Source organism: Euwallacea fornicatus, chromosome 27, assembly GCF_040115645.1.
Source record: "Euwallacea fornicatus isolate EFF26 chromosome 27, ASM4011564v1, whole genome shotgun sequence".
Classification (NCBI taxonomy): domain Eukaryota; kingdom Metazoa; phylum Arthropoda; class Insecta; order Coleoptera; family Curculionidae; genus Euwallacea; species Euwallacea fornicatus.
In genome coordinates, this window is record NC_089567.1 from 136,411 (window position 1) to 158,075 (window position 21,665).

General features: G+C 33.5%; 1 protein-coding gene across 5 annotated transcripts in view; it reads right to left on the reverse strand.

The window, feature by feature from the left end:
• The window catches only part of LOC136347158 (voltage-dependent T-type calcium channel subunit alpha-1G-like), a 64,888-nt gene that overhangs the window by 11,779 nt on the left and 31,444 nt on the right, over nucleotides 1–21,665 (reverse strand). For 2 of the 5 annotated variants that reach the window (XM_066296898.1, XM_066296896.1), the window contains 18 exons: nucleotides 21,161–21,440; nucleotides 19,093–19,185; nucleotides 18,687–19,034; nucleotides 18,239–18,409; nucleotides 16,796–16,985; nucleotides 13,945–14,210; nucleotides 12,377–12,756; nucleotides 12,019–12,228; nucleotides 7,387–7,552; nucleotides 5,487–5,777; nucleotides 5,251–5,436; nucleotides 4,965–5,138; nucleotides 4,145–4,389; nucleotides 3,944–4,055; nucleotides 2,981–3,133; nucleotides 2,367–2,722; nucleotides 234–426; nucleotides 18–167 (listed from right to left, as the gene is read on the reverse strand). In XM_066296898.1, the coding sequence (XP_066152995.1) occupies nucleotides 18–167; nucleotides 234–426; nucleotides 2,367–2,722; nucleotides 2,981–3,133; nucleotides 3,944–4,055; nucleotides 4,145–4,389; nucleotides 4,965–5,138; nucleotides 5,251–5,436; nucleotides 5,487–5,777; nucleotides 7,387–7,552; nucleotides 12,019–12,228; nucleotides 12,377–12,756; nucleotides 13,945–14,210; nucleotides 16,796–16,985; nucleotides 18,239–18,409; nucleotides 18,687–19,034; nucleotides 19,093–19,185; nucleotides 21,161–21,440 (3,964 nt within the window). Of the gene's footprint in view, nucleotides 1–17; nucleotides 168–233; nucleotides 427–2,366; nucleotides 2,723–2,980; nucleotides 3,134–3,943; nucleotides 4,056–4,144; nucleotides 4,390–4,964; nucleotides 5,139–5,250; nucleotides 5,437–5,486; nucleotides 5,778–7,386; nucleotides 7,553–9,915; nucleotides 10,061–12,018; nucleotides 12,229–12,376; nucleotides 12,757–13,944; nucleotides 14,211–16,795; nucleotides 16,986–18,238; nucleotides 18,410–18,686; nucleotides 19,035–19,092; nucleotides 19,186–21,160; nucleotides 21,441–21,665 lie in introns of all 5 variants that reach the window. The other 3 variants (XM_066296897.1, XM_066296900.1, XM_066296899.1) reach the window with 3 other exon arrangements.

The following is a 21,665-nucleotide window of genomic DNA, read 5'->3' on the forward strand; positions in this document are numbered from 1 at the left end:
GACTATTAGATACTTACTCTGAGAATTCCAAATATTCTTGAAGTTGTGTCGTTAATAAGGAACATTATAATGTCAACTATAGAAATAATGACCAAAGCACCGTCCATTATGTTCCATCCGGAAGTGAAATAAGCGTTGGGCCCGTAGCACATACCAGCAGCCACAACCTACCCAATATAATTTTTGCTTTTAGATTTACCTCTATTTATTATGCACTTTTATAGAGAATATACCTTAACGAACATTTCGAATGCAAAGACAACGGAAAATATATAGTTGCAACTTTGTAAAAATAGTTTTTCTGGGCTTTCGGGAGGAATGTTGGGTCTTTCCATGGCCAGTGTTATGCAATTCATGGCAATAAACAGGAGAACAACATTATCGAAGTATTTCTGTTCTACTAGCCACGTGCATTTATTGCGAAATCTGAAACAGATGATATTATAAGAGCTTATGTAATCACGTAAGAAATGCATAAGTTTGTGTAATGAGTAGGATTCTGAGAAATTCTCGGTTGCATAAAATAGCATTTTTCTAACGAGTTGCATACAGAGAAACCTAATAATATGCACATTTCAAAGAATCTTTAGCGTTATATTACAGATAAGGAATTTTACCATGCGAACTCGCATAAACATACAGTCAGTCAAAGTGAAACTCGTACACTAAGTTTATTTGGTATAAGTAACATAATAAGCATAAACTGACATTAACATATAATCAAAATGAAACTCTATATTGAATATAATAATAAAAAAAAGTATTCAAAAGTTCCAGACACACGCGTAATGCAGAATGAAAATCAATTTTCTATCTCAAAATGAAACTCGAACACAATTCAAATTGTAGCCTTAAATCATATTCAAATTTAATTTAATATTTAGTTGAAAATCTTTTGTTTTTAATTACGTCTTTTAGAGGGTTGGGTATATATTATATTTAACCAATTTCTCTCAATATTCTGTTGGTATCTGTACCCATTTTTTCCTTAAAACAGTTTTTAGTTGTTCTTTATTAGAAACTTCATGTTTTCGTGTTGCAATTTTTAACTGACTCCACAAATTTTCAATTACGTTTAGATCTGGACTCTGGGGACGTGTTTCTATTACTACGGAACAATTATAAAGTAGCTATTTTCTAACTTTTAGTGTCTTGTGCTTTGGGTCATTGTCCTAGTAATATTTATATGTTGTTTCTATTCCCAATTTCTGTGCACTTTGCCTTAAATTTAGCTTTAAAATGTCTAAATACATATTTTGGTCAATGGTATTTTCAATGAATCGAAGATTCCCAGGACCTTTTACCGATATGCATCCTCAGACCATAACGGAGCCTCCCCCGTACTACACTGTCGGTGGTAATTTTTTTTCTTTTAATGCCTCATTGGGTTTTCTCCAAACTAATTGTTATCCATCTAAGCTGAAAATGTTGAATTTGCTCTCATATGCAAACATTACGTCTTTCTAGAGGTTAAAATCCTTTTCTTAGTATTCTTCCGCAAATCTTAAGCGATTGACTTTATTAGTCTTACTAATTCGTGGTTTCTTTTGGACATCTTTATATTACTTCATCGGGTTACTTTCTAGATTATGCTTATATAATAAGTTTCGAATGGTTAGTTGATTAACGACCTTATTTAGATATCTTTTTAGAATTTTTGCCAATTTAGAAGTAGAAATGTTTGGATTTTTTGCAATGTTTCTTAAAATCCACCTTTCATTTTAATCGTTAAAAATTTTTTTAGGGCTATTTCGCACTTTGTTTTTAATCATTTTTTCATTAATATAACGATCTACAATATTCTGTACTATTGTATGGCTCCTACTGACCATTTTACCTATTTGATGGTAAGTTTTTCCGCTTCTCTAATGGTTTATGATGAGGTTTCTATCGGTGAAGGTAGTTTGTTGGCCTCTTTGTCGACTCATTGCAAATAACAATTAAATTTGGATAGACGAGGATAATATTATATAGAAAACACAAAAATGTATTATCAAACTGTTTTAAATATGCATTTACTACTAAATATGTTGGATGTACGTGTTTCTTTTTAATATCAAGAATTATTTTTTTCGAAATATTTAACAAAAAATGCAATGTTTTTGGAATTCTTATTTATCTATCAGGTCCATTTAATACCAGGATTACACAATCAATTATTTTGTTTTAATTCTTTAACATAAAGAAAAATTAATGAAAATAATTCATGTGTACGAGTTTCATTTTGACTGACTGTATATGATAAACGAAAATGATTGTAAAATACAGGGTGACGCAGTTCTAAGCTTCCTCTATATTGAAAAATAGCGAGATTTATAATGTGGGATTGATTTATTTATAGAATGTCAATGCCAAAACTTTCTTACCTATTTTTCGGAGAAAACAAGTATAACGAATATTCGTCCTTCCCCTTGAAACATCCAATCTTGGGCTCAATAATCATCTCCACCCTATCGATGATGCTCAGTCTTGGTGAAGAGGGTGTTACGCTTTCTTCCAATTTTATCTGATTGGACAAAGTAGTGTCTATTAAGCTATTATCTTTCAGATTATTTAATGGTTTATTCTCGATATGGTCACATATTCTGGACGGGATAGGGCTAGAGCTTTTGAGGTTTTGTTTGGAATGGTGCTCGGAGTGTTCGCGGAGACTTCTGGATGTGCTTTTTGGTGATTTAGTGAGGGAGTTTCGTCTAGTTAAAGTCGATTGAGTAGTGCTGACCTAAAAAACATTAATATTTTTCAGCTTGAGACCATTAACTAAAATTGGAGTAGCGTAAAGCTATATCGATAACTTCATAGTTAACGAGAAAATTAATAAAGTGTGCAATACTTGCGCAATTGCATTGTTTTATTTTATTGTTAGTTTAATTTTAATTATTTAGTTAATTATGAAGATGCGAAAATAGCTTAATGTTTGAATTCACATCGATTCGTAAAATGTAAGCAAAATTAAAAAGAAATAAACTTAAGGCATTACTCGTTGCGATCGGCTACATGTGTTTGATCTACATCTAATAGCGTTCTGTGGAATAATTGCGGTTCTGACGACTTTGTTATTGGGCGGGTCTCGATGTGTGTCATTTTGAATCCGAATAGATGATTGCAACAATGAATCATTTCTCAAGCTGGCCTGAAATACAAAAGTGCGAAGAGCAAAGCAGAATGACTTATGGTAAGTGTAGGTGCTAGCTAACTAGCCACAGTATCTACAGTTAGGTATGAAACAACGACTTCGTTCATTTCATGATTAAAGCTAGATTCCAGATATTTCAATATTGTCAATACATTTAATTACGTGCATAGCTCATTCAACTGCCATAAGAGTTTCTCAAGCTGCTCTTTAAAAAGAGATTGGGCTCAAATTTCTTCAGATATGTTAATGAATTTAAACAGTTGATAAACGTCAATTACGTAATATTTTTTAAATTAAGCAACCAAAATCAAGTTAAAGATTGACTATGTGAAAGTAAAAAACTTTCAGCTTTTTAGAAAAAGATTTTGTGAAACTTCTAACGCGAAATCAGCAATTTCTGGTAAGTATGTGCAACAAAGTTTCACGCCGTGCGTAATAATATTATGTAACAGTGTTCAGTTGGGACACGCTGATCGATTAGTATAATGACGACAACGGCGAGAGATATACATAATTATTAGTAGTTTAAAAAAATATATTTTTTTTGGGGAAATTAAAAAAGTTTTTCGTGTATTTATTCAACTTAAATTTAAAGTTAAATATTTGGAAAACTTATGAAAATTTTACATACTTTTGAATTTACTGCTTTTCAATTCTGCTAGAAATAAACTAGATATTTGAGGGTGCTCCAAAAACTTGGATAATCCTGTAGATACATAAGTTGAAGTCGTTGTTTCGAACTTTTCTATTTAAAAATATAATGAAACATATATAGAGACATTATTGCAGCGTAGAGATGTAACTTACATGCCTAACAACGCCTTTTCCGTTACACTGAGAATGATCTCTTCCATTATTTAAGGGTACAGCCTCAGAGTCTGATCCTGATTTATCCCTCTTAACTCTCAGGCTTGATTTTCTTTAAAATGAAATTAAATCTACATTTTTAAATGACATCACCACACAATACTCATAAAGTTTTAGTCTATGAGTATTTGTAAGCTTTACCTTGGGAGATTCCACGACATTTTTCTTTGTAATTTCTCTTTATGGGGATTCTGCTTCATCTCGTTTTTGTTGCAACTAACTTGTACGACTTTTTCTGAGAATGACATAGTTTTCATTCCAATTTTTTCATTATGTATTACTATCCTTCCTGAAGGAACTTGATGAGTTTCTGTTGGAGGCTTTTCAAACGTACGAAACGTCACGGGAAGCGGAGAGAGGGAAGGAGGTTTTAGTAGACTTTGGCTCTGAAAAAGATGCCGATGAATTTTTTTTAATATGATCCATAGAAATTTCTATCGCTGTTTTGTTTTTACATTAATACAAAATTACCAAACAAATAATTATTCATTAAGATGATCCAGGTTAGTTTTAGTGCAACTCATATTACTTACTGCACTGTAAGTAAAATGTTTAATGAACACTACATTGGGATCATATTATAAATTGGCTTGTAACTACGTCTTGAAGAATATAAAGAAAATAAGAATTTATTTCCGATGAAAGTATGCGTTTTTATTTAATATTTTTATTGCAACTCCATAGGACGACCCACTGAAAATTCGAATTTAACCGGAATTAACCTTAACCATTTTCAGCAATATAGTAAGGTAATTTTATAGCTAAATTGCAGAACATAATGCAGCGAAATATATTGCATTCAAATTCTTAGGCCTCGTGTGAAAACAGAACAGCACACACAACTTCATATCCCCTGTGTCTGTAACAATGTGCAAATCAATTAATTTACTATGATTTTTTAAAATTCCAGAATTAGGTATAAAAATAAATCAATATTCTTTGAAGATGTAGCTGGACTTACAGAACTTCTCTGGGTAGCAGAATCAGTGCTAGAGAGGCATAACGAATGATCGGCCTCAGTGTCACTTGTCGCACTAGTGACATTATAAAGAAATTCTGGAAAATCGGCGTCTAATGTGTTACTGGGGGAATCTTGGGGCGTGGCTGCTGTGTGTGTTATTATAGGAGGGGATGTCTGGAACAAAATAAAACCAAAGTGTTTTGTAAGACTGTGACTAGGATAGACTCAACGAGTTAAAGTACTACATCAAGGTTAATCTGTCAGTTTTTTATTATCAAACACTTACCGGTCCAGGGGGTTGTTTGAGCAGTGACTCTTTCTGGATATTGCACTTTGGTTCTCGAATATAACAGCTGTCCTTGGAATTTACGTCTTTAATGTCGCACTTCGTTAAGGTTTGTATAGATTTTTGACCATTTAAGTTCTTTATTTTCGATATTTCAACAGTTGATTTCCAGTAGTTCTTCTTGTCCTGCCAACGATCACTGAACTAATTTTGATTTTAAATAATTTTTTTCTTACATTGGAGTAACTATCTGAAGACCCCGTTTCCGACCTGCTACTGGCATCACTAAGTTCCCTAAAATTTGCTTCTAATATACAAGACATTTTACGTCTTGCCAGTTCTCTTTGCTCTCTCTCTCGCCTCTCGTTCCTCTCCGAACTGAAGCCTTCAACCAAAATAGCTACCAAGAGGTTAAATAACACGTAATTTCCAAAAGTCATGAGTGCAACGAAATAAAGAGCAGCCCAATGGGTCGTTCGTGCCATACCATTTGATAAGACCATGTTCCAGTCCTCTTGGGTTAGTATCTGAAATAACATTGCAGATCACCTTCATGGTTATTTATTTCTGTTTGAAATAATGAAAAGAAAACGTGGATTTGTTGCAATTGAATGATAGTTCGCCCACTGATTATGAGAGTAAATTATATCAGTCCGTTTGAATCGAATAGGCCCACAGACACCCACACGCGAACCGTTGAACGATATAAGAAGTGGCCATTTATAATCTCGAAAGATGTCCAAACTGATTTTCAAAGGCATTCCATAGCTTTCATTCAACAGGGGTATAAAACCAAATCCAACTTCTCAGAAATACTTAAAACTATGCACAAGGTGTGCTGACTAATGGACAGCTAGCTAATATTTCTGCGACTTTGAATTTGGTAAAATCCTCTATTGAAACATACCTGTATGGTACCTGTGGTACAATAGCTTTAAAAGTTATTGACTCCAGCTTCTTGGTTGCGTTGGTGTGAGAATTGCTTTCAATAACCAAAAACGGTTTGGCGAGGCTCAGGCAGAGGCTCATAATTTTGTAAGAGGATCTGATTTTCTGTGTTTTAGTCTGGCGTATGCGCCCGCTTATTAAAAAAAGCAAAGTTAACTTTATTCATTCCGACTACTGTTAAATTGTCAGATACCGGCTATATTGCATATGTCGGATCATCAATAGAAAGGTTTTCCATGATGATATAAAGTATTTAGTTCACTTTTAATAGCAAGAAAAGAAAAAGGGCAAAACCAACGAATTCGCTACCATACGAGCGCTTCTCGTCACTTCCCAATCTAATCTGCCTGTCCCTTTTTGGTTTCTGGTTTTCCAGATATCATGAAGATGTATATGTCGGACCATCATTAGGAAGATTTTCCATGATGATATAAAGTATTTTGTTCATTTTTAGTAACAAGAATAGAAAAGAGCAAAACCAACCAATTCGCTGTCACACGAGCGCTTCTCGTCCTTTCCAAATCTGATCTGCCTGTTTCTTTTTGGTTTCGATTTTTCCAGATCTCGCGAATCTTTCAAATCCGAGGGATAAGGTACTTGCTAGTCCCTGTTTCTCACGAAGGCTCGCACACATGGCCTCTCGATTTCGTCTTTGGTGGTAGCGACCTTGTTCGACAGTGCTTTTCCTTAAGATAACTCCGTCAGCCTGCCCTTCGTCATATTATCAGCTCGTAATGTTACAGTTTATTACTTAAGGACTAATAAATCTCCGACACATACATAAAGAGCAAAGAACTTCAGGGAGTAAAAAGAGCTTCCGCTTCCAATTTAATTTCTATAAAATCCAATTCTGTCTACTTTTATGTGCATAGATCAAAGTTGCGTGGCTGAGTAAACTTTCTATCGCCACATATATTCGGTGGTACCAGATCTTAACTGATAATAGAGTCATATTCTCTGAATGTCTTCCATAGGGGATTGTTAAGAAAAAGTTGCAAAAAGGATTTCTATGTAATTTGTCTTGCTTTACATATAGCGACAAGAGAATCATATCTAACTATTAGTGGGGTCAAAAGCTAATTAAATTGCAACAAATCCAAATTATTTAATACAAGAAGAATTAGTAAATCCAGTAAACATTTCGTACTATTTTTAATGATCTAAAAATATAAATTTAATAGATCTCACTTGAAACACGGTAACAGTAGCCCATAGGATGTTGTTGAAGTGCTTCCGGTCGCATTGGCACCTCTCGTCTTTCAATTCGAGCATTTCGCATCCACAATGTTGAACAGTGCCCTGCTCGTCTACATAATTGCAAAACTTACCACCAAACAGGTACATACCCAGAATGCTAGCAAAATGTATGAATTTTGTTAGAGATGGGTTTATTTTATAGGTTAAAGGGTTTGGAGAAATTAATGCTTCTCGAGGGTAATAATTTGTGTCTAGGTTAAAATTTTGTGTTGAATCAAATTCAACTTAAAAAAACATATTTATATTTTTTATTTATGTTGAAAATTAGTGTTGAGGATTGTATGGTTTGTTATGATTGATGAGACTGACATTTTACGTATATCCAAGTAATATAGAGAACAATTTCTATTATCTACAACAATAATTAATGAATTATAAAATAGTTTAAGTAAAAGAAATATCGTCTATGATTGAAATCTAGTCTGAGTGTTAACAAATCAGATGCTTTTAGACAAACACAACTGCAGGGGTGACATATTGATAGAAAACACTCAAAGCTTCAACATAAAATGTATTATGGCAACATAGAAACATGCACAAACATGTACATATATTTATCTACCATCTACATGATAATGCTTTATTACGTGACTCATTATATATTGAATAGATAATTATGAAAATATATCGGAACTTTTAAGTCTCAAAGCAGACTCTAAATGTGCATTAAATTGCTCAATTTTGCTCCAATTTAACCGATCATATCTTGTCAAATAACTGAAACACTCATGCATGAGCTCGAAAAAGACGCATCTCGTATGTTCTATATATTTTATGTGTTTCTACCTCTATATGTTGTAAACATTGCATTCGGCCTTTTCGGAAACCATGATCGGAATCAGATTCATCCTTATCTGATCATAAATAAGGCGGCGTCTGACTGGTTGAAAATCACCTGATAGGAATCATTCAGGACCAGATCATTGTTTCTGAAAACCGCTGTTATTTTTTCATCACACAGATTTAACATACCTCAAAATAGACTGAACAAAACGGTTCTTAATAGCCGGTGGCCGTTAAGGTCAAAACCACCAATAGACATACGTGTCCACTATCAGCAATATGCTATTATATTTTTGTATATATATATATATATATATAGGAATAGAAAATGTAAAATTTTGTGATCACTCTCATTGTGTGTTATATATATGAATAGGTAAAAAAGATCGGTATTCTATAGCGACCGGAGATTTTTAATAATTTGGAATAGTATATAATTTTTCATTACATTATATTTACGAGTTGGATTAACAATATTTGTTTTAATGTTTCCTTACTGGAATTTCTAAATTCTCATTTTTATTAATGGATATCGTAATGTGACATATTTACGTCATTTTGTTAAACGTTTTCATAAACACACCGTCCACCTTCTCTGTAACAGAGTTAGCTTGTAGACTTTTTTGTTATTCTATAGAGGTGGTGGAATGAAAAATATTGAACAGGCGTAAATAACGTATGCTCTTAGGTTGATTACAATTCGGCGGCGGGTTAGTTTACAACTTTACACCCCGTACATATTTGCTCATATAATTTCAACAATTTCAGTTTAGATAAATATCTAGATTACGAAGTGCAATACCTATCATAGAGATCAGTGAGAAAATCGTCCACATGTGTTCAATTTTAATATTTAATATTAGCTGAAACGTTAAAATAAAGCCAGAAATGAAATTTTCAAAAATATTTTTTTCTAATGTTCGAAATTAATTGATTTTACGAAGATATTTTCCTGCTAGCGATGCCAAAATGCATTAACACTCACATGGCTCATTTTAATGTACTCAATATTTTTTATCATGTAAGAGGACCGGATCGATGGTTTAAAAATATGTTGGCTTTTATGAACATTAAGCAATTGAATCCAATGGGTGAGTTTTCTTCGATGCTCAGCAAAGCGGAATCGGTACCTAGTAGAGCTAGAAAGTCGGTTAAATGTCTGGGACAATTTTAAATTTATGGGAACAAAAAATAAATAGCTAGACTGATAAAAATTATCGATACAATTGTATTTTTTATATTCCATGACTGAGTCATAAATTTGTCCAAAACGCAAAAGTTGATTCAAATTGCTCGCCCAAAAACAACACAAATATATATTAATTTATAAGAGTTTCTAACTTTCCTAGTTATGGAGGTTTCAGTACTGTTTCACCCAGTATGAATGAAAAACATAAAACTTACGCATGCAGCTAAGTGTGTGAAAAATTTATGAAAACTAAACTATATTTCAAGCAGACCAATACTTTAACCTACCTTGAATTGAAGATCACATCACAGAATGGCAACTTATTTTTACCGCTTTCATTTTTAATAAAACTTGACAAGATAAATAACGAGAAAACCGCATTTAGTACATCAATTTTTGAGAGCGTTAAAACTTAAAAATTTACGAGATTATTGCAGGCACATAAAGATAACTAAATGCAGTTGATTTAGGGAAAAAAATTATAATACCTGGAAGACGGTTACGAGTGACCACAAAAGGGAGTCAAAGTTTTTCCTATCTTTATCTTCGTCAGAATTAGATTTGCAGACTCCTTCCTTGTTATATTTTTGCTCTTTACAAAACTTGCACCCAAAAATATTCATACCCAGTATACTAAAAACATCCCAAAAATCAGCATTTATGGTTATCAGTTAATGGTGGTTAGTAACTTTATGATATGAGTGAGTTTATTGTGAATTTAACACCCTACGTGTTTTACTGACTGATTTTTACAGCATTTTATAACTTATACGACAGTAACAATCGACGAATGTGATATTTGGAATGTTAAGTATGATTTGAAAATAAAATTATAAATAGGGACATTTTTAAGCACTTTGTATAACGTTTTCGATTGTAGGTATTAAGTTGTTCTATGTACAGAAAGTATTCTTTGTTTGGCAGTGTAAGGTGCAGTATTAAGTGCAAATAAGGAATTTGAATAAACTGAAAGAAGAAAAGTCTTGAAGAGAGGTTACAGTGGTGTACACAGTATACAAATTTCTCTAAACATCAACTAAATAAAAGTAACCAATATTCTAATTAACATATTTACACAATTAAAAATAATTAATCAAATGCCACCCCTACCCACCATAGATATTTTTATTTGGTTTTTATATGATATCTTGTATGTGCAGAGTTAGTAAATGTAGTTCAAATTCGACAAAAGTTATTACGCAACAATTGAAAACTAAACATGAATAATTTAGTTTTTAATTTTTTTTAATAATAGATACTTGCGTAACTAATCAAGAAATGCAGTTTTCTTTATTAACTAGTAGGATAACAACATTTTTAAAGACATTTCAACATTTTCAACAACATTTCATACCCACTTTATTTGCTAATATTCGAAAAAACGTTTTTTTTTTTTCAAGTGTCCTGAGGCCGAGTTGTTGAAACTTGATTTAAATCCAGTCTTGCTAACTTGACCTTCACATTTTCCGCAAGCATACAAGGAATTTGTCTATATTAAATGTTTTTAATGCAACTCCCAATAAATTTTTTATGGACCTCAAAGGTTGATTTCCGACGAACCAAGCTTCAGCCATGATTCAACAAGTCAGGTTGAGAGTGCAATATTATTTCTCTCTTAACATGCAATTAAAGGAACGTAATTCTGGCAATTTTGTAGTGCAACGACTAATTACGTTAAAGCAAAGGCTTAGAAAAATTGATGTATTGGTCTCCAATTCTGCTATGGATTTGTACCCTTATGACGCCATTTTGTTATAAGAGATCTCTCACGTGTCGGCGTACTCATCGCAAATATAAGATGTAAAGTATTGTGATTTCGCTCTAAAGAATTAGTGCCGAATTTACTAAAAAGTGCTGAAAAAACTATAAAAAGTAATACCACATACATTTCTTTTAGTTCGTTGATTAGAGCGCAGGTTCTCCTGAGCTGGATACTTTTATGCTATAAAAAATTTCATTCACTTGTTCGTTTTTTATTTCAAAGTTTTTGGTCTCCGCTTGGTTGAAAAAAAGAAAAACTTCTGACTTTGAACCTAAGTGAAAGCGGGATCAGAGCTGATGTTTAAGCGATGATTGTAATATCGTTAACTTCCTGATTGTTATTCTGCTTCAGAACTCAATCTCTTTCCAAAATACGAGGATGAATACACAGAAAATTAGTTTGGAAAGGTGGTTGTCAAAAAAGGGGAATATAGAGGGATCGGAGGCTTATAAATTCATTTTAAAATTAAAGGAGGATCTGAGGGGTATCTAAGGTTTGCTATTTTTTTATTTCTTTGGGATACGCGGTTGTCAATTTTAAGTTAATATAACATGCAGTGGAGGAATTTCTTAGTAACGAGTTTTTCTCCAGACCGATTAGAAAAATTCATACAGACGCATATACCGAACCTTTACAATTTACTGAAAGTTGTAACGTGGCGGGTTGTGGAAGCAAAATTACCGAAATTACTGCTCTATGACATTCATTTTAAGCTAACAAAAATGTTTCTACACTGAAAAATTAGAACTTCTACACTAACTTTTGTCAAATTTGAAGTGTGTAGTTGTGAGCTAGTTCTGAAAAATATAACCCCGTTACTGCCACTTACCTAAATATAAATATGAACAGTATAAGTAACGAAAAGAATATGGCAACGTTATCCATTGTCCTTAGCATGACAAATAACTGCCGCCTTAAGTTTGGCATAAAGCGAACAAGTTTTAGTATCCTTAAAAGTCTAAATGTTCGTAGAACGGACAGGCCTGAATCGGTATGCAGTTCTTCGTCTTGTGTAAAATTCTTAAACAATTCTATTGCACTAAAAGAAAATAAACGTTTAAATCACATAAGCATTACAGGAAGCGTTTATGACACTTAAGAAAATCTTATAATTTAAAATTTACTTTTTGTTATCGACGAGTTTCATGGCATTTTCTGTGAAAGTTTAGATAACTCATGCAACTTACCTTAAGATGACAATCACACCATCAAAAACATTGAACCCATTGGAGATGTATCCAAATGGGCCTTCGGCAACTATTTTGAGAACCATCTCCACTGCAAATACAGCAGAAAATATAATATTGGTTACCTCTACGCAATGAGTTAGCCAATTAGACTGTTGGTGGTGTTCAATACCCATGGATAGGGTATTTATGAGAATTGCTAATAGAATCCCATGTTGAAAAATCTTATGCTCAACTAACGACTTGATGTATTTTCTGATTGTTTTTAGTGTTCTCAAAATCCCTTTCACAACCATACATGAGCAAATGTAGAATTTGGATCGTTTCTCGTTCTTATATTCTGCTTCACAGTGCCACATTTCAATGCAGCAACTGTAATCCTGGAACCATGTGTAAAATCAACTGAATAAGTTGCTACTAATCTTATGGCAAGGAAGCTAACTTGAATTATAGTCTAAAACTATTATCTTAAAAAAAATCTAAGCGTTAAAGAGCGAAATCCCAAGGTTTATAGTCTATAACTTAATTTATACAGGGTGTTTCAAAACTAGGGGATCAAACTGCTAGGTATTGTTTAGTGCAACGATTGAAGACATCTGAGTACAATAATCGTCGTCTGCAAATGTCTCCCTAAGGCGCTATGATTTTATGATGATTTAAGATAGTTATGTACAAAATGGTTTTTATCGAGAATTAGTAAATTTCAATTTAAATTACTTATATAAAATAACATTAAAGTGATTGTTGAACTTTATCGCATCTGTTTGAACGACGTCGAAAACTGGACACCCTGTATACAGTTTTTGCGGATCTGGTTAAAATTTTGATAATCGTTCTGAATCATCTGAAATACCGCAGTCATTCGTGCAATCAAGTCTTGCTTTGTTTCCACTGGGGTTTCATAAATCAAACACTTCACATGTTCCCATAAAAAAAAATGTAAAGGTGTTAGATCGAGTAAATTAGGGGGCCACAGAACTGGACTACCTCTCAAACTAATGAAGTTCAAGGACGACATAATACGACAATTCCTGACGTATTATTTTGAACAAAAAATTAAAATAAATGTACTAAAACTCGATGAAATACAATTTTGCACCTAACAGTTTTAAAGCATCATGAGGCCGTAGCGTCTTTTGGGGAAAGAGATATTTGCGTACAGGGGGTTCTTATACTCAGATGTCTTCTGTTGTTACACTGAACAATTCCTAAAAGTTTGACTCGATTGTTCTAAAATACGATGCATTGGGGAAAGCATCTGAGTGATAACCTAAGATTATTAATAATATGTACTAACCCATACGATGAATATACTCGTAACCTTTTCTAATTAGAAAAAAACTTATTACAAGATCGGGCTTCATTACCATACTTATTCGTGCCACTCTGCAGCTTACAATCTTAGATTACGCTCCAGTTTCAAGTGATATGAAGGTTGCGTGTATCTTATTACATCACTGGCAAATTTAAGTAAAGCTTTCAAAGCTTGCATACTTGTTGTATTATTGTTATTTTATTGTAGAATTAACATTGTTAAAATGTAGCTGTTTCTTGATTGTACTTCTTACCTCCTCAGTATTCACGGGCTGTACGTAACAATCTTCACCTTGTTTTTGTCGGTTATTCATTCCCTTCGACAGCGAATCAAAAAAAGAGTCCAAAACCACCTGGCCCGAAGGTAATGCTGCATTTATGGCTCCTAGAGCCAAAAGTTCTTGGCAGGTGAGTGCTTCCCCATTCATTAAGTCACTGCACTCTTGAGCAATTTGCTGTTTTGTTTCCAACATTTGTTGAGCATTTGAGGGCCCTGTTATTTGCCAAATATTTCCGTCACCTGAAAGTTTGAGAGTAGTTTTAATGGGCATAGTTCGGTATCTACACATTATTATTCTGTAGCGTCAGTAACATTTGTTATTTCGAGTTCCAACTGTAAAGAAAGAGTGTCCAAATGCTCGTAAATAAATGTCCGCATATTGTCTGTAAGAGCATTTTCGTGACGCTCTGCTATAACCTCAATGTCGCGAAATTTTCAAGAAGGAAAATGCATATTTAAGAGCGGAAACAAGGTCAGCACGATAACAGGTGAGTTGTGAGTTTTAGGGAGAAAAGAGGGTCGAGTTTTACATAATTAATTGGATTTCGTGGATTACCAGATATAAACATATTTTATGACCTTTGCGTCGTAGTTGCTCGAAGCTTTGGTCGTGGGATGTTATACAGGATGGTCAATAACGAGAAGTGAAAGTTGCTTTGAGTTGCAGTGTATTTGAACCAGTTCAAAGCTCAGAAGTCGAGTGAACTTTTTGTGGTAAATATTGGTTCTGTGCTAGAACTCTGTAATAATAAATTGCCAAGTTTCGCAAATTTATGTAAAGAGCATCCAAAGGCAATCTTATGCAGGTTGTTCTAATTAAAATTTTCCATCACAGTTATTTTGGATAATTGCAAAAAATATTATACATATAACGCTAAGGCACGTTGATTCGGTTTACGAGAGTGACACATGATATCGTGAATTTTAAATTTATTGAAGCTACCCCCTCTGTAGGGGTGTAATCACCTTTAAAATTTCAAGTGGGCCGTGGATGTGTGTAACTCTTCATTTTAAACGTAATAGAATTCTTTTTAACATAATACCTAATTTTTTATTGACAACCAGTTCTGGAAAAAATTACTCTCCATGCAATAAAATGAACATTGCTCTATATTTCTTTGAAAATTTCCAAGAGCTTCAGGGGTGATTAGGCGAGATTCTTTAACTATCCATTTCCTTAATAATTCTAGGGAATCTGATTAGTTTAGATAAATTTTAGATTTTAAGTGGCCCCACAAAATAAAATCGAGAAGTGTTAAATCGAGTGACTTGGATGGCCAATCAATGGCTCCTCGACGATCTATCCCATTATTGGGGAAATTTTCATCTAGGAATTGGCGTTCTACTGCTGTAAAAAGTGGAGTTGCCCCTTTTAACTGAAACCACACTTCGTTTCCAAAAATGTTTTTTTCATTTTCGTTAGCCTCCAAAACTGTTGGGTAGATGTGACTTTCTAGAAGATTCAAGCATAATTTCCTATAGAGATTTTTCGGAAGAAAAGTAGTCCGAATGCTTGATTATGGAGAATTCCAATCCGAACATTCAGCTCTTCAGGATATTGAGTGTGTTCCTCTCTGAAAATCCTCGGATTGGAATCATTCCAGTATCGATAGTTACGGCGATTAACCAATCCATTTACGAAAAAGGAACATTCGTTCGTCAGAAAAGCAAATCGAGTAAACTAAATTGGAATTAGCCACAAGTCGATCAGTCAACACTTTACAAAACTGAAGGCGACGATCGAGATCGTCCTCGTAGAGTTCATGGGCCAACTTAATCTTATAGGGGTTTTACTTTTAAGCTTTCGAAGTACGACAGAAACTCATTAAAATTTTTGGGTACCGATCAAATGAAGGAACAATTACTAAATATATTTTAAACCGCTGAGCGAAATGTAAATAACATCTTGAACAATTTGTTTGCATAGATTCTTCTATTAATGATTAAAGTTTGTTAATTCGAGTCCGTTATAGGGACTTGTGAATATTTCGTAGCATCTTATGCATACGTTGGGCGTTATTTTTCTGAGAACTGATGGTCAAAAATTCAAAAAATAAGTATTATGTTAGAGGGAATTTAATCACCTTTAAAATGAGGGGTCACTCGACCCATGGTCTTATTTGAAATTCCAAAGCTGATTGCACCCCCACATAGAGGGAGGTTTCAATAAATTTGACATCCGCGCCATCATGTGTTATCTCGAAAACAAAATCGACGTTTTACGATATTTTTGCAAAAATTCAAAGTAACTGTGATGGAAAGTTTTCAATGGTGTACCCTTTACATGTACACCAGTTGATTTTATTCTAAAATTTCTTGAAATAGTTATGTGTGCTCTTGACGAATTAGCATGAGAATTACAATTTTACTTTTCGTATTAGAGTCAAGTAAAATTTTTGCGAGCGAGAAACCTTTCGATATGGATAGAGCTCTCAAGCTCATCTTAAGCTCCCACCCGATTTTAATTAAGGCGAACATAGAGCAACTTTTAGCTCTATGTCCTCACTGGTCAAACAAAGGCACCTAAACTTTGCATTACTTGAAAGGTGAATCTTGTTTTAAGCGCCCTTAAAACTTGCCTTATAGGCGGTTTTGCTATTTAATTTAATAGTTAGATTTTAATTAAAGATAAGCGCCTATGTATTCATAAGGCCCACTGTCATAAAACAATTAATCAGCTTCCCATGACATACATGTGTGAATGTGATTATGTAATAAGCCCCGATGTAGCAATAAAAAAATGGGAGGTAAGGTGGATACACAATGTGATGCTATTTATTCATTTTGAAACGAACCAAATCGACAAAAACGAGATATTTTCTTACCTGCTTGTGTCGTTTTTTCGCTGGAGCAAACATTTTTCTTATCAATGTTGACTGATAAGAGGTTAGATGCGGATGTAGTTGGAGAAACATTTTGTCCATGTAGCACGATTACACCACTAAACATAACGGAAGAGCGACGTCGGTTATTTTGAAAAGAAGTTGGCGATAGCATATTCGTTGGGCTCTGGGCCTGAAAATAAATATTTTTTATTCAATGCGAATTCATTTTAAATGTACAATTACATATTTAAAACAAAAACAACTTATAATGAAATAGGAGATCCTTGCTTCAAGGAATTTTTTCTTTCTCTGTATCTTCCCCTGAATATCTGCCTGGATCTGGATTAACTAATTCCAAATATGCTTCATTGCTAAGTTACAGGCTATTGAAATTTTAGGTTAAAAAAATGTGTCATAATTTTCAAACCATTTAAACTTAGAAGGCAGGTCTAAATAGTCTCATTTACAAATTTTTAAATATAAGAAAACAAAAAGCTACTGCGCCAGGTCAGTTAGAAGTAGTCTATAAAGTATCTACAGAGTGTAGCATGATATTTACAGAAGTAGGTGACTTCAGGATATACAGAAAATATTTGACTGATTCTCTTGTTTCTCTTGCGGTTTCGACATCTTCATCTTCAGATTCGAATGTGGGGCCCCGTGTATATGATTCCTTTATATACGAATGAGAAATTTTGACTTACCGTACATAAGGAAGACGTGAAACATCTGTTTACATATGAAAATAAGCACGACTATCAGTTATTAAAACCGCACAACTTTCATTGTTACTATGATAAGTTTAAAAGTTGCAGCTAAAGAACTTTTTTAACTTTTTATTTTCAGAGCGGATAACTTAATAATATAATAAATGAAGGCCGCCATGAATTTTTTATATGAAATACTAGCATTATTTTAGCCTTCTCGATAACGCCTAGAATTTATGACAGGACCTTTGTGGACACCCTATATATGCTTTTTATAGCTAAAGTTTAATCTCGACCCGAAGTTTAAACCCTCATTGATTATCTGCCTAAATCTTAAATTGAGTTTAACTACAGTTGAAATTTAAGCTGAAGGAATATAACTGGGTGTTAACCTAGTTAACCTCAGTCCCAAAGTTAAATGGTTATCATATACAAAGCTTCAAAAGTGTATTTTAAATTGTATTTAAAATGACAATTTTTTTTTAGAAAATGTGTTAAAAATTTGGACTCTTTTTTCTAATCTAGTTTGATTTAACCTGAGAATTTTGGGAAAACCCTATAAAGCATGAAGACAACTTCAACTAATCTGAGCTTTTGAAAGAGATTTTGCGAAAACTACAGAAAAATCTCAGTAAATCTCGTCAAAGATGATCAAAAATATTGAAAGAAAATCTTTAAACCAGAATCCGAAATAATTGAATGAGGTAATGATCTAATAAAAAGCAAAAGCACTTACTTCATTGTTTGATATTTCCTGATTTGATATCGAAGGAACTCTCAAGAGACCGGGTCTTCTTGGAGAAACAACGGATAGCTCTATATCCTCTGCTCTGAGAAATCCGGGATCACTTAGACATATTGAGCTCGCTCGGGACACGGCCCTTGTACTCGGTAGGCTTTGCGTTTGCTATAAATCGATAATAGTTTTTAGTTTATGTTATTTAGTCAAACAGGTTAAAATCAGCATTTTTCATATGCCAGAAAATAGATAATACTTTTTCTAAATATTTGTGTGAGATTAAGCTGATGTGGGTCGAGAGTTTTCAAGCTTGTTTAGAAAACGTGACACAGACCGATGTGAGTGTAAACCATTTTATTCATTGCAAGAAATGCGGTTTAGACATTTTGATGTTTTGTGCAAAGCTTTTTTGATATTTTAAACTCCTTCAAAAAATCGTACTTACCATTGGTTTCATTCTCGGACAATTAGGATGGTGTCTCTTAGTATAATTAAGTCTTATTGTCTCTCCCATTGTAATCTTCTTATCCCTCCTCATGTCCCTTTGTACCCTGTATAATCGAATTTTCTTCAGTATTCTTCGCTTCGATCGTCTCCATAAGTGAGCAATATATTTCACTATTTCGGCGTAACAGCTGGTGGGCTCACTGTTATTTGTTGATGACGCCAATGTACTGCTACTTTGGAAACGTGCTCGTTCTAGGCGCATGCGCTCCATCTCTCTTTTCTTTGTTTCAGAGAATTGTGTGGCTATGACGACTAGGCAAAGGTTGATCATAAAAAATGATCCGATCTTGGAATAGTAGAGAAGTTTTATCAAACAATTAATTCGACAGAACCCTTCTACATACCACAATTAATAACACAAAATATATCCAGTCCCAAAAACTGTGACCATCTTGGACGTAATACATAATTTCAGTCCATCCTTCGAGGGAAATTACCTGAAATTATCAAAATATTTATTGAATCGTATTTCAGAGGGAAACTTACAAAAAGAAAACATTTTTTCCACGACTCTATACGAATATTGTTAGCTTTACTTGTCTTTATAAGAGCATAATGAGGGCTATTAACATTTGCAGTGCAACGAATGCCACTAAGCGTGATAGAATATGTATTCCATCGCGCTTTTTTCCGTGTCTTTTAATTGCCCGGAATAACTTATATGCAAAAAGGACCAAAAGTTCCACGTAAATACATTAAAAATTTAATGAAACATTTTTCGTGAAAATACTGGAACACGTCAAATATTGATTTTTGTTGTGCATTTTTTCAAGTTACAGACATGTATACAGGGTTTGCCATGTAATAGACAAATGCATTTTTTTCTTGTGAAACCCCATGTATATTATGACATTTTTGAGTTTTTTGAGAAATTCTGAACATATTTCATGTAACATACTCATGTTTTAATTTACCAGTTATTGAAATATTTGAGGAATATGGCAATTAGAGTGGCTTGCTAGAGCGCCTGACCTCGCCCCTATGAACTTTCTTTTATAAAGTTATCTTAAACATAGGATGTATTTAAATAAACTCAACAATATAGAAGAGTTGAAAAATAAAATTCCTCAAGAAGCTTAACAAATACCTGCTTAAATGATTTTAAAAAATCTGGAGAAATTTGAATGGCGGCTGGTCCAGAGTCCGGTTAGTTCAGATTAAGGTTAGATCAATGGAGCACAATTCAAACATTGAATATATAAGATTGTAGTAGTTTATACTGTTATATTTTAGTATTAATATTTCTATCGTTCTTTCTATTTATTATATTTTTTTTAACTGTTGAATTTAGATGTGAGTATGTTATTTGAAATATGTTCAAAATTTCTCAAAGATCTTAAAAATGTCAAAATATGCATAAGGTTTCATTCAAAAAAATGGAATAGTATATTTATTTTCTACATGGATAAACCTGCTTACATATCTGTTACGTCGGAAAATGGACAACTAAAAAGAATCTTTGACATGTTCCAGCATTTTCATGAAAAATATCTCCTTAAATCTTTAACGAATTTATGCGAGTCTTTTGATCTTAATAATTTTCTTTAATTAGTGATTCTAGTTATTTTGAATAATTTGTAATTGCTTCAAATTTCAGATATATTTTCTTTTATTTTTACAAGATAATACATTGATAGAGTTTCACAACATTCAGTGTTTTCTTTCTCAGGTATGGTCAGCCATAAACTTTTCTTCCATTTAGTATAATAATCGTGATATAGTGTTGTGTCCAAATGAAAGATAAGAAAAAAATGCCGTGTACATAAAATATGAATCAAATAAGCTACGAAACAATGGCACGATAAATTTTTGTCGCGAAAATCGGACCTTAGAAAGTGCAATTTGATTTCATCTATCTATTAATGTTTTTCTTATATCCCATAAATAAAATACCACCACTCTGGCGCCTTTTTGATAGATTTACGGGTTTCTCATGGAATTGGGATTTAAAGACGCTGTCATGTGAAGGGACTTAAAGCGCTGTCATAAAACGGGAATTAAAGGCGCTATCATGGAAAGGTGCGGAGTTAAGTCAGAGATGGAGTGCGAAAAACACATTTTTTTAACGTGTACTGTGGGATATTTTTCCTACGAGCGTCGTGTGTTAACTTTGTAGCTTCCGTCATCTGAATTGAATGTTAGCACGCGGTTAAATAATGTTAATGGCCCCGACGTGATATTGTCCACAAACTGTTAAGTGCTACTTTCAGCTCGCAAATGCGTTCGATAAGGCCACATACCGCACGCTAGAAAGAAAAAATGTCCTGAATGGCCCGGTCTGGTGGCCTGAATGGACCTGGCTTGGTGACTGAATCTAATTCCTATGAAATTTTCCATTCACAATTTAATGATTTTTATGATGATAAAAACCAAAGTAGTCGTAATGCAGTCAACGAAGTTCTAGAAACTTACCAGAAATATTGCTATCCAAGCCAATCCAATATTATCAAAAGATATGGTGTTTTGAAAGGGGTTTGGGTTGTTATCAGAACACGTGGAATAGTACAAATGCCAGTTTATGCAATAACTATCGTTACTGGCATATTCCTGCATATGCTTTTCTTCCCATGTCAACTGACATTTTACGGTACCATTTAGAAATGGCGGGAGGTCATGGCATGTATGCATCCCTGAATAGTTGCTCTTACTGCATATGTAATCCGTGTCTGGAGGCTTGTACATGGGTACTATACTGAAAATCGAGGTAAGTAAATCATTAGTTCACCGAAATGTTAAAAATAGTATTAATGCAATTCTTCCATGAACCCTCTTTCGTCATTTTGCTTACAAACGCTTGTTGCTGAAGGTTCATAAAACAATTGTGCTTACATGTAGTTTTTAAGCATATTTACTTTGATTTCACATTATTCTAAACAGCTTCAATAAAACTCACTAATTCGCAATATTGACATAATTT